General features: G+C 40.6%; 1 protein-coding gene across 4 annotated transcripts in view; it reads right to left on the reverse strand.

Moving 5' to 3' along the window:
* Window positions 1-13,371, reverse strand: part of SCN8A (sodium voltage-gated channel alpha subunit 8) — a 198,001-nt gene that overhangs the window by 42,126 nt on the left and 142,504 nt on the right. For all 4 annotated transcript variants that reach the window (XM_059886569.1, XM_024991947.2, XM_059886568.1 and 1 more), the window contains 2 exons: window positions 7,722-7,854; window positions 2,363-2,601 (listed from right to left, as the gene is read on the reverse strand). In XM_059886569.1, coding sequence (XP_059742552.1) covers window positions 2,363-2,601; window positions 7,722-7,854 — 372 coding nt within the window. The remainder of the gene's footprint in view (window positions 1-2,362; window positions 2,602-7,721; window positions 7,855-13,371) is intronic.

Here is a 13,371-nt window from a genome sequence, read left to right on the forward strand (position 1 = left end):
ATGAGCAACCTAGACAGCATATTAAAAAGCAGAGATATTACTTTGTCATCAAAGGTGTGTCTAGTCAAGGCTATGGTTTTTCCAGTAGTCATGTATGGATGTGAGAGATGGACTATAAAGAAAGCTGAGCACCAAAGAATTGATGCTTTTGAACTGTGGTGTTGGAGAAGACTCGAGATCCAACCAGTCCATCCTAAAGGAGATCAGTCCTGGGTGTTCACTGGAAGGACTGATGTTGAAGCTGAAACTCCAGTACTCTGGCCACCTGATGTTGGGAAAGATTGACGGCAGGAGAAGAAGAGTACGACAGAGGATGAGATGGTTGGATGGCATCACTGACACAATGGACATGAGTTTGGGTAGACTCCGGGAGTTGGTGATGGACAGGGAGGCCTGGCGTGCTGCAGTTCATAGGGTCCCAAGGAGTTAGACATGACTGAGCGACTGAACTGACTAAATACGTCCAAACCAGAGCTCCTGATTTTAAACTCCACCCTGTTCCTTGTTCAGTCATCCCCATTTCCCCCTTTGTTACCCAATGCCCTCAGTCTAGATACCCTTCCTGATATCTCTCCCTTCCTCTGAGTCCAAAGTATCCTGGACCATTCATTGCTCTCCGCCTCCACTGCTCCTCATACATCACTTCTCCCTTGAAGACTCTGCCCCTGGAGTGCTCTCCCATTTTAGAGCTTGGACTGGTTAGCTTGGCTCCCTGAACATCAGCTGTTGACCTTCTCCTTTCTCCCTTTCCTTCATTGATGATTCTGAGCAAAGTTGTCTGAATGCTCACAACTCTAATTTCGGTGTGACCCTAAATCTCTAGGTTTTCAAGAAGGAAAAAATGATGTTATTTTCTGGCCCAGTCTGAGGCAATTCTGTTGGTAGTAAGTGAAAAGGCCTCTCAAAATCCCTTGAAAATCAAGGACCAATTCTGCCAAAAGCAAGTAAAAGCAAAGACTTTAGAAAAAAAAAAAACTATAGAAAATACCCCACCACTATCAATAACAAAGTTGATCAAGTAATATCTCTCATTACATAACCATTGGGCAATAACATAAAGAGTGTATCTATATGATGCTGTTGATTGGCTCCAAAATGCTGCTTGATGGCCAAGCCCCAGAAGTCAGTCAATCACACAGTGAGCTGACCCTCGGGCACCTTTCAGAGCAGGTTAACAGATGTCCTGGGTAGTCTATAGGGGTGTCCTGCTTCAAGACTACAGGTATTTCACTGAACTGCCCATCACAGTGGTGGGCTGGACGTGCATCACTGACTCAGTCACGGACATCAGAAAGATTACAGCAGCATCCTGGATATGTACTAGGGAATACAATCAGCTGTGACAACTAACCAGATAAGGGATCCCTTTTGCCATGTATGTATTCTAGAATTAGAAGTCAAAATGATATCACTATTATAATGCACTGATAGAGTATTAAGACTTAAGGTAGAAACTTTGTGTGTGTATGAGAGAAAGAGAGAGAGGGAGAGAGAGAAACAATTACCAAGCAGTGATCATGCACAAATTACATGGTAACAACTAGAATGGTATGCCTATGGTGCAATTTCTAAGGAATAGTGAGGCCAGATGACCTAGAGGATTCTTTCCAATTAATTTTTTACTATCAAAATTTAATCAACTTCTGATTTTTATACTAAAGAAGATAATCCCCAAATCACAACTACTTGACTTCTGAATACACTGTATAATCTATTTTTTTTAAAAACTGCATACTTATCGTCTAAATAATATAAATTAAATTTATGACTTGTGCCAACATTAAAATAAATTTGGCACAGATCAACTAATGGTTAGAAACTGGCTGATAGCTCAGAAGTTGGACTGGGTGGGGAGACCAGCGTAGAATTTAAAATTTCCTGTAGATAGTCCCCATATGAATAATGAAGACATGACAGTGTGGGAAAATTTATCATTACATGTAACATACTAAAAGACCTCCCCTATTTGGTGGTTGTTACTGAAGGTGAAAGGGGTAGTGATTTGCTGGAGTCATACAGAATTAAAGTGAGAAGCAGAGAGAGAAAGACATCCGCAAGTCCTTGGCTGAGGTTGCTGAAACCAACCCACTGCACCATGCCTCCCATTCTGTCACCGGGGTTGGATGCCTGCCAAGAGCTCCTAAATGACGTCTTCAAAGTTCTGCAGAAAGAGAAAACAGCCAAGGGATCACAACAGCTAGCAGAAGCGGCTGGGGCTGCGGCATATGTGGGAGCATTTGTCTTCCAATTAACTATTACTTTCTTTTTGACTAAACTCCAGTTCTCAGTATCAGAAAAAAAATATTACCCACAGGCAAAACCTGTTCAGATGGTGAAATCCGGAGGCTGTGCTCCATCTTACCAGATTTCCTACAGCCAAGACGTGTTCAAACTGTGGCGTCATAGGATGGTGCTCCATTGCCATAAAGAGGGTGTTCAGGACGATGCAGATGGTGATGGCCAGGTCCACGAAAGGGTCCATAACAATCAAGTTCACGATCTCCTTCAGCTTTATCCAGTAGGGGTGACACTCCCAGATGAGGAAAGTGTTGGCAAATTTATACCAGCATGGCGGGCACTTCCTCTGAGACTCTTCCAGCTCTGTAGTGAGTCAAGAACAAAGGGAGCCCCTCAGTCTTGGGAAGGAAACGAAAGGGTTAGGCTTGGCTGGTCTCACTGTTATCGACACGAGAAGGAAGGTGGCTGGGGAGTGCTAACTCTCCTGAGAGCTTCCCTCAGTTTTCCTTCTCTTGAAGGCAAAAAGAAGGCTGATCAGCCCCAGGTCACGTCCCTGTACAATGATCTAGTTATAAACAAAACTCAACACACCCGTTTCGGGAGCGTGGCAGCCCTGGTTCAGCTGGCTTTAACATGCACAACTGTACGATCTCAGGCAAGGTAGTGCTGACTTCTCTAAGCCCCTGTTGCGTCATCTGAAAGGGCACTGACTTCTAAGCTACAGGACTAAAGGAGTCCTTAATTCTCCTCCATCACTTACGCACTAAGCGGTTGACAACAGACAGCACACGGCCTGGCATAAGGTAACTCCTCAATAAACGGTGGATACACATTGTATCATTAAACTATTATCAGAGAAGCAGAATACTCTGAAGCCAGACATATGTGGGTGCAATCAGCTCAGACAATTGCTAACTGTGGGCCTTGAGTAAATTACTTCAATTTTCTGTGGGAATTAAATGAGCTAAAATACATATAAAGTGCCTCAGAACACCCTAGTGTGTAGCAAGTGGTGCTATGGAAGTATTTGCTACTGTTACACACTTTCTTTACAGCAGAACCTGCATTAATCAAGCCACCATGTGGGCTCTCTTCTGCTCTTGAGGCTGCGGGAGTTCGCAGTGCTGTCAGGAGCAGAAACCGTGTCCGTTCCTCTCTGCTCCTTCCCTCCTCTTTGTCATCTCTCCTCCCTCTCTCCTTCTCTTGCTCTTTTACCCATTTCCACTCTCGCCCTTCCCTTCTCTATCTTCTTCCTCTTCCCTTCCCTTGACCTCTTTCTTTTTTCCTTTTTCTTATTCTCTGGTCTTCTCTTCTCTGTCTCTTTAGTCTGTTACTCTTTTAAAAGCAGAACCCGTTGTTTCCAAACAAGTTCTTATTTGACCTCCAATACATAAAACAGACAAACCAGGAGCTGCTCTAGCTGAGGCAGGAAGAGGAGCTTGGAGTCCAGTGTAATCCAAATCTTCCCCCCTGAGGTGCTGCCTCAGGTTCCTACGACTCTGATAAAACCAGACTGAGAATCACTGGATGCAATGAGCTTGAAGGCAGTTTTACAATGCGAAGATGGGAAAGGATGATCAAACACAGAGAGCCATTCTGCTACAACAATCTAGGTTTGCTGCTGCTGCTGCTGCTGCTAAGTCACTTCAGTCGTGTCCGACTCTGTGCGACCCCATAGACGGCAGCCCACCAGGCTCCCCTGTCCCTGGGATTCTCCAGGCAAGAACACTGGAGTGGGTTGCCATTTCCTTCTCCAATGCATGAAAGTGAAAAGTGAAAGTGAAGTCAGTCAGTCGTGTCTGACTCCTAGCGACCACATGGACTACAGCCTACCAGGCTCCTCCATCCATGGGATTTTCCAGGCAAGAGTACTGGAGTGGGGTGCCATTGCCTTCTCCAAATCTAGGTGTGAGATCCTTTCAAATTAAACACAAAATATAATAGATAGCATTACTAAAGTTCAAGAACCTTGATCTGGAAGGATGTTCTTTAAGAGGTATAACTCTGAAAACTCGGCAGCATGATAGTCCTTAGAGGCCAGGTCTTGGTTTTGTGGGGTTGGATACAACTGTGTCTCCTACTGCCCTAGACCTACTCAAATCCACTAATGAAATCAAATCATTTGGGGAACAGAAAAAAATTTCCCAACATTTCACCAAGAACAAGATGGCTGCTTTGTATCAGTCTACTTCCCCCATTTCCAACCAGCTGGAAGGTGCCCATGGTGATGGCTTTATTTTAGATGGGGTGCTTTGGTTGGGCTTCTGATTGGCTCCCTGGTTGCTAAGAAAATAGGTTGCCTTGGTTTTTCAGATTTAAGGGCCACAGTAAGCGCCACGTGGGAGTCTGCGTGGGAAAGGAAGTCTGTGAAGAAAATTTGCTTTGGCTTCTTCCTCACAGAACTCCCTCCCTTCCCAAGGTAAATTTAGTTTTATCCCAAAAAAGAAAATTGAAAAGGTTCTCTTATTTCCATAAATTCTTATAGTACATATTTGGAAATTTGGTTCCGTTCCTTTTTTAATCTCCTCCTTTCTCCAAGTGTCTGCTGTTTACCGCAGGTGGAGGTTGAAGCGGTGACTGTTCACGTTTCTAACAGTTGATACAGTTGTAATGTTTTACAATGAACTAGGCTCCAAGTCCTCCCCAGACAGCAAAGGGCGGGGTGGGTTTCCCTACCCTATAGGGCACCAGAAAGGGATACTAGGCATCTCCTCCTCCCATTTACAGAGACCAGAAGATCGCTGGGATAATCTTTTCTGTTTCACAGAGACTAAGTAAAGCTGTGGAGCTCTAGGAGCTAGAAAAGATCGACTAGGGGAATAAGGAGGTTTAGGAAGTGCCTTGCAACTCTGCAAACTGTTATTGGCCCCACATGCCTGGAACAGTGGAAGACTGTGGTCTGGAGAAATGTGTTAACCTATGGAGAGAGATGTCCAAAAGTTTGTGGAGCTTCTTTTAGTTTGTTCCTGAACATTTTCAGAGAGGTGACTGTAATCTTCCCAACCTTGAGGGCACTGGGGACTGTTTGCAGAGAGAGGCCTCAGGATTCCTCCAAGATGGCAGCCTCAGCAGACCAGGAGGTTTCTGGAGGCAAGGGCCTTTCCCAGCTCACTTCAACAATGGGCCAGACACTGGGAATACATCTGGTGAACAAGAGTCGCCACCCTCACAGAGCTGACAGCCACGGTTGGAAAGGAAGATACCTGGTAAGCAATTGCACTGACACTTTTGAAGCTGCTTAACCTGAGAATCAATAATGCTAAGCACCATCACTTCCTCATTTTTACTTCAACTCCCTCCCGCAGCTACTGTTTGAGAAGTAAGACTGCATCACTCTCTGCCAATATCCCATGCCTTGTCTGAAATATCCCCCAAAGTTATGGCTCTGCTGACAGTGAATTCCACTGAGTTTACTGGATCCTGGTGAGCATGTTTGCAATAGGATGGGGGGGGGGTGGTCAGAGCAGGCAGGATTACCCCATTATTTACAGTATTCTGGAATTCTCCACTGTGGTTTCTAAACCATTATTTAAGAAGTCTGCTTTTTTGGACTAAAATGATGTCAGTTTCCTAACTGAAGGTCTGAAAAGAAGAAACGATTATTCATTCAATGCTGGCTTTCCTTGTTGCAGCAATCATTAAATACAGAGGGAGCAGTGGTTAAATAGGAATAGATCTTTCTTAACGTCCATTAATTCTTTCTCATATCATTCAGCTCCAGCCAACCACTGTTCTTTGCTTACAGCAGCTCTGTCTCATCAGCTTTAGCAAAGAAAATCAAATATTAGGAGAGGGAATTGGAGGGAAAGGCGGCACAGGCGCTAAGGCCCCCAAAAGGACTCCTGCAGCCCCAGTGCTCCTCCCCAGCTTCAAGCACAACAAAATTCAGCTCAGTACACATCTTTTGAGCATCCGCTTTTGCCACGCCCTGTGCCAGGCCCCTGAGGTAATCAATAGATCACTGTTGTACTGCATGGATAGTTCTCCTGCTCTGATGTTTTCACCAGGAATAAAATACGCCTGGTGGAGGTTGTTAGCTTTTCTTTCTCAACTGCCATAGATAGTCAGAGAAACCTTGTCTTGCTCTCCAAATGAAGAACAAAATTAGCCAAGGTTCTTAAGCTATTTAATAATATATCTTATCTTGGAATTCTTATGATTTGCAATTATTTACCTGTTATCTCAAAGTATAAAGTTTAAAGATGTTCTATCAGACGATGACCTCAATGAGAATTAAAGAAATCAGGAGCTGAAAGCAGTTAATTCAGTGTTCCTTTTACTTGATACACTCTCAAGACCAGCCTAGGTTTAGTCTAACTCCTTGCCTATGTGTGCAGATGTGACCAGTCCAGGGGAGCTTGAGGTTCGTTTCTAGGGATTCTCCCTGCACCACAGATGCCTGCCCAACACACCCACACCCACACATATACCCTCCCCCAAACACGCACAGACCAGAAGTGGTATTTCGCTTAAATGACTCAAAAAAAATAAAAAAATTGTTCCAGGAACACCAGAATAATATGAGTCTCCTTATCTCAGGGACTCTAAATATTATGGGGTAGCCTGGGAGTGTGGACTCTAAAGAACTGCAGTCAGGAACAGTGTGGGTCTATCAAGTGACAAATCAGCTAAAATAACATGAATCAAACGAAGAAGCAGCATTTGGAGTCAACCAGAATCCTGTGAGAAAAAAAATCTAGTCACTGAATCTACCATCAAAGAAATCCAGAAGAGCCTGGCATACAGACCATGACTGGACCGAAAGTGGACCTGTGCTGGGGGACTTCGGGGTAATAGGAAATGCTTAGTTGCCTCTCAGCAAGTCAGGCTTCGGTGTGGAGGAGCCCCTGACATGAAGTCCAGGCTCTGACAGCCACGCTGCTGCAGACACGCTATGGTTCAACAGTGGCCGCTCTTCCCTGGGGCACCAAGTGCCAACGTAAGGGGGGTTTTGGCTTACTTGTTCACATGCCCAGTGTATTTATGGATATGTGGGGGTGTTTAAAGAGAGGCAGAATTAGGTATAATCAAAATGCACAGTGCATTTGTCCTTAAGGAAAAAAGCTTTGTAAGTAGCTACAAAGGAAACAGGGAAGGCGCGTCTGGTGGTCGGGGGCACGAGGGGCTTCCGTCATTTCATGTCATGACAGTTCTTCAGTGTACGCTCCTCTCTGTTTCACATCAGCTCATCTGTTCCTCACCTGTGACAATTACAGAGCCTTCCCAACATCCTCTGGCTCACTCTTACGTTGTTCCTTTGTACTTCTTACCTATCTGTGCACAGTGCTGGCAGCAGCTTTGAAGTCCTTACTGGATTCTCTGCATGCAGATTTGGGATGCTAGTTTCTATAACCAACAGACTCTATTCCTAAAGCTCAGAGACAGTTTTTCCAACCAAAACTCAGACCAAGGGACTATATTCATATTACACACACTACATATTTATATCCCAGCAGCTTGGACCAACATCACAGGGCACATACCTTCCACCAGTGTATTTGTAACAACACTCAATATACTGTTGATCCTGTCCTTTCGTCCATAGGAAGCCAGTTGGTCCATAGAAACTAAGAGAGATCCAGGGCCTTTCTTCTTAATTTCCACCTCAGTTGTAGCCTTAAAAAAAAAGAAAACAAACAGGAAGTTGGGTGAGTGAAGACTTGTAAATGTTAAGGATATACCTTACTGGACATAGTCCAGAGGAACAAGAACATACGCTCTTCATTAGAGCTTTTTATTCTAATCCTACAGTCCTATTTACTTCAAGAGGTAGAATGACACAAATTGGCCAGGGGTCATCCTTCGTTCCAGAGAGGACAAGACCAAGTTGTTTAGGTGTGTATAAAATCTACGATGAACGCAAGAGCCTGGCTGGGACCCACATACTTCACCTGCTCAATCTAAGCACGGAGTAGAAAGACCAGATTCCCTGGGGCAATGCCATCAGAAGTAGACCCTGAGGTTTTCCTGTCCTCGTCTATTCTCTACAGCATTTGGATAGAATTGGACCATATGATGAAAAAAGTCAAATTCACCTGTACTTGAAATTTCATGAAGGGCCAAGTCCCTGAGCACACTGAATATTACAGATACTGTCTCCTCCGTGTATAGGAACACCGTCACTCTACCAGACTGTCACTTTCAAATGTCAAACCTGGGCCTCATTGAACATTAGCAAGTGGAAGGTCTACCCCAGATATCCTCCAAGCCACTAGAAACAAGTATGGTAGGTTTTGCTATCTTAATGAAAGACATTGCCTCATATAGGTGTACCTTGCCTTTTTACATTTTTATTTTATGAGCTAATCTGCAATGTTCAAATTCCCAACCAATAAAAAGGGCAGAAAATACCATCAGATTGTTAAAGTATTTTCCACACACTCCACCCTCGGCAATGCTGGTACGGCAGATTACAGGAAAGGGTTTCTTAACGTCTCTCGATTGTGTTCTTTGTGCCAACCTGAATATTCTACACCATATTAGACTTAATAGGGTGGCTTACTGCTACTGCTAAGTCACTTTAGTCGTGTCCGACTCTGTGTGACCCCATAGACGGCAGCCACCAGACTCCCCCGTCCCTGGGATTCTCCAGGCAAGAACACTGGAGTGGGTTGCCATTTCCTTCTCCAATAGGGTGGCTTAAAACCCAGCTTTCTAGTAACCATGTTGTCCACTGTAACACGTCATCCATAATAAACTTGGGGGCTCCTTCCATGTGAAGGGAAGAGGGCAGAGACAGTCACCGTCCCTCATAGGGAAGACATATGTTTGTACGAAGCTAGAGAATTATTTGTCTAATTAGTGCCAGAGTGTTCTGAAAACAAAACAAGTGTCTTTGGAGAGCTACATCAGAAAGTCTTTTTATTCTTATATATATTTAGATTTTAAGAACCATACTGAAGAAAGCTCCTGGCAGACTGTATCTTTATCCCATTGTAGTATTTTATCAGACAGTTTCAGATTCAGAGATTTGGTTCACCTTAGGGTTTTATTTGTTCTATTTTGTTTGTTTGGCTGAGCCACAGAAGAAATGGAAAAGAAAAAGAACCGGTTTCCTTGGGAATTCCTATATGCAATACTATACAAACATCTGCATTTTTAAGAATGACTTGTTAACTATTACCTCAGTTCATGATAATGTATATTTCTTTGAGAAATCACTTTTTGCTACAATTCCCAGCCTGATATTCATGACACTTTAAATGAGATTAAACTACTACAGTTTAAGAGTGATAATCATCTAAAAATGAACACAGAAAGTCCCAATACAGTGGACATTCTTATTTCTAACACCTATTGACTCTATATTTTTACTGAACTGTCCTTGTGCAAATCTACAGTAGCCAGATTTCATAATGCTGACCTCCAAGGCACTGTAAAACCTAGTGGACTGGCTGGTTCATCAAAGATGATGAAACTGCATTTAATATGGCTTTGGTACTAATGCAGCTTACTGTTTTCTGGGCACGCTGGATATAAGAATACATAAATTCTTCAGACTTTAATAACATCAACTCTAAAAAACAAACTTAGTGAAAACGGTATCTAAAAAGACCTGGTCAAATTATCAGGTTATCATTTGTTGATACCTATTCAAAAGAAAACAATTTTTAGCTTGGGTTAAAAATATCCACAAAAATTAAAGAAAAATTAACCTCCAAACTTAATATTAAGATGGGACAGGTATTATTTATATCTTTCTATGTAAAACAAAAGTAAACTACAGCAGGACTATGTGAAGACAACTTTGAAATATTAAAATTTGTCCCATAATCCATAATGTGTTGTAGAACTATAATACACACTGTACATCACTTAAGTTCAAAAAAGAAACAAATGAAAGAAGATGCCAAGAAATGAATATCTCAAAGCCCATATTTAGGGAACTTTAGAGGGTCAAAAGAGAAATTCATTAATTATTTTTTTACAAAGGCAAGATCAGATCAGATCAGTCGCTCAGTCGTGTCCGACTCTTTGCGACCCCGTGAATCGCAGCACGCCAGGCCTCCCTGTCCATCACCAACTCCCGGAGTTCACTCAGACTCATGTCCATTGAGTCAGTATTTAGCATAGATCCAAACAAATGGCTCCACCAAAAATCTTGGTAACAATAAGATATCCAGAAAATTCCAACATATTTGCAAATTAAACAATAGTCTTCTAAAGATCCATGAATCAAAAAGATGATCACAGGGAAACTAAAAAAATATTTTAACTGATGATAATGAAAACATAATACATCAAGATTTATGGGATAAAACTAATGAAACTGTTAAGAGAAAAGTTTTCAGCTTTAAATGTTTATATTAAAAAATAAAAAAGATATAAAATCAATGCTCTAAGCTTCCACCTAAAGAAACTAGTAAAAGAAGATCAAATTAAACCCTAGGTAAGTAGGGTTTCATCTTATTTACCTTTCATCTAGGTTAGTAGATGAAAGGAAATAGCAGTAAGAATGGAAATCTATGAATTAGTAAATGGCCAAACAACATACAATTAAAAAAAAAGGTCAAATATTGGTTCTTTAAAAAGATTAGGGGTGGGGGAAGAAAAAAAAAAAAGATTAATAAAACTGATAATTCCCCTGGCAAGACTGATCAAGGAAAAAATAGAGAAAATGCAAATTATAATTTTTAGGAATGAAAAAAGCAGATATTACTATAAATCCTATAGTAATTATTAAAATAAAAAGGACACATTATGAACAATTTTATGCTGTTTCATCTTAAATGAAATGGACAAACATATCCAAACACAACTTATAAAAACTGACATAAGAAGAAATAAAAAATCTAAATAGCCCATATTAATTTACAAAATAATAAAAAAAAATCTTATCACTAAGAGAACTCTAGACCCAGACAGGCCTCCACAAGTGAATTCCACCAAATGTTACGGATGGAAGAAATAATACCAATTTTACACAAATTCTTTCAGAAAACAAAGGTTAAGAGAAGGCTTGTCACCTTGTTTTATACGGCTAACATAACCCTGATACTAAATCTGACAAGAATATTACAAGAAAATTAGAGACCAAAATCTCCCATAAACAGAAATGTGAAATTCTTAACAAATATGAATAAATAGAATCCAACAATATACACAAAGGATACTATATAATGACCATCAGGGCTTATTCAGGAAAGCAAAGTTAATTTAATACTAGGGAAAAAGTCAGTGTTATTCATCATATTAACAGAATAAAGGAGAAAAACCATATAATCATCTTACTGATGCAGAAAAAAGAACACTTAACAAAATTCAACACTTCTGCATAAAAATAAAATTTCTTAGCAAGCCATGAATAACAATGTAGCAGTTCCAATCTGACAAAGAACATTTATGAGATCTATAGCCAACATTATACTTCTCAGTGAAACATAAAATCCTTTTCCTCTAATACTGGAGACAAGGTAGGATGTATGCTTTTATCAATTCTATCCAATTTTGTATCTAAAGTCTTAGCTAGTGTAATAAAGCAAGAAAAATAAATTAAAAACATAAAGACTGCAGTTGCTGCTATTCACAGAAAATATTGTACATGTAGGAAAAACTATGGAATTTAACAAACAAACAAACCCCAAAATCAAAACCCTAAAACAAAAAACCCTCCAAAGCTAACAGAATCAATACACTAATTTATCAAGGTCATGAGCTATAAGGTCAATATGCAAAAATCAATTGTATTTCTATATTCTGGAAACAAATAATTGAAAATAAAAATTTTAATTATACCTTTTACAATAGTAATTTGAAATTAATTAATTTGAGTTGAATCAAAGACCTAAATGTAAAACTCAGAACGATAAATCTTATACAAGAAAAACATCTTCATGTTCTTGGGGATCAGCAAAGATTTCTTGGATAGGATGCAAAAAAAACATCGTGGAAGAAAACTAACTGATACATTGTACTTCATTAAAATTAAAAATTGACCTACCTAATAAAGGACTTGCATCCCCAACATACAAAAAACTAAAAAAATCCACAAAAGATAAACAGTGCAACTGAAAATGGGCAAAAGATGTGAATAAACAATTAACAAGAAAAGAGTAATGTGAAGCCAATAAGCATATGAAGAGATAACTGCATCATTTTCATCAAAGAAATGTAAATTAAAATCATAATAAATAAATAAACACATTTTTAAAAAGGGACTTCCCCGGTGGTCCAGTGATTAAGAATCTGCCTACTAATGCAGGGAACACGGGTTCGATCCCTGGTCCGGGAAGATCCCACGTGCTGCAGAACAGCTAAGCCTATGAGCTGCAACCACTGAGCCCGTGTGACACAATTACCGAGTGGGCGCCCAGAGCCCACGCGCTGCAATGAGAAGCCACCACTCGTCACAACTAGAGAAAGCCTGCGCGCAGCAACAAAGACCCGGCACAGCCAAAAAGAAATAAATAATTTTAAAAATCTTAACAACATTTTATATCCACTAAAATTCTAAAATCAACATTAATTATGGGCTAGGAATACGGAGCAACTGGAACTCTAACACATTGTTGGTGGGAGTACAAAAAATGGTGTAACTATCTTGGAACACTTGTTTGGTAGTTTCTTATATAAACAAAGTTAAACATATATTTACGATATGACCCAGGAATTTCATTCTGAGGTATTTATTCAATATAGACAAAGACACTTATTTACAAAGACAGCTGTACAAAAATGCTCTCAGCAAGCCATACTACCACAGCTGGAAATAATGTGAATGTCCAACAACAGGAACACGGATAAACAAACTGGGGTATATTTATACAATAAAATACCACTCATCAGTAACAAAGAAGGAACTACTGATACACAAAACAACATGTACATCCAAACATTCTGTTGAGTGAAACAAGCCAAATAAAAGCTACACCCAATCCCAAAGAAAGGCAATGCCAAAGAATGCTCAAACTAGTGCACAATTGCACTCATCTCACACGCTAGTAAAGTAATGCTCAAAATTCTCCAAGCCAGGCTTCAGCAATATGTGAACTGTGAACTTCCTGATGTTCAAGCTGGTTTTAGAAAAGGCAGAGGAACCAGAGATCAAATTGCCAACATCCACTGGATCATGGAAAAAGCAAGAGAGTTCCAGAAAAACATCTATTTCTGCTTTATTGACTATGCCAAAGCCTT

This window comes from Bos taurus, chromosome 5 (genome assembly GCF_002263795.3).
Source record: "Bos taurus isolate L1 Dominette 01449 registration number 42190680 breed Hereford chromosome 5, ARS-UCD2.0, whole genome shotgun sequence".
Taxonomy (NCBI): Eukaryota; Metazoa; Chordata; class Mammalia; order Artiodactyla; family Bovidae; genus Bos; species Bos taurus.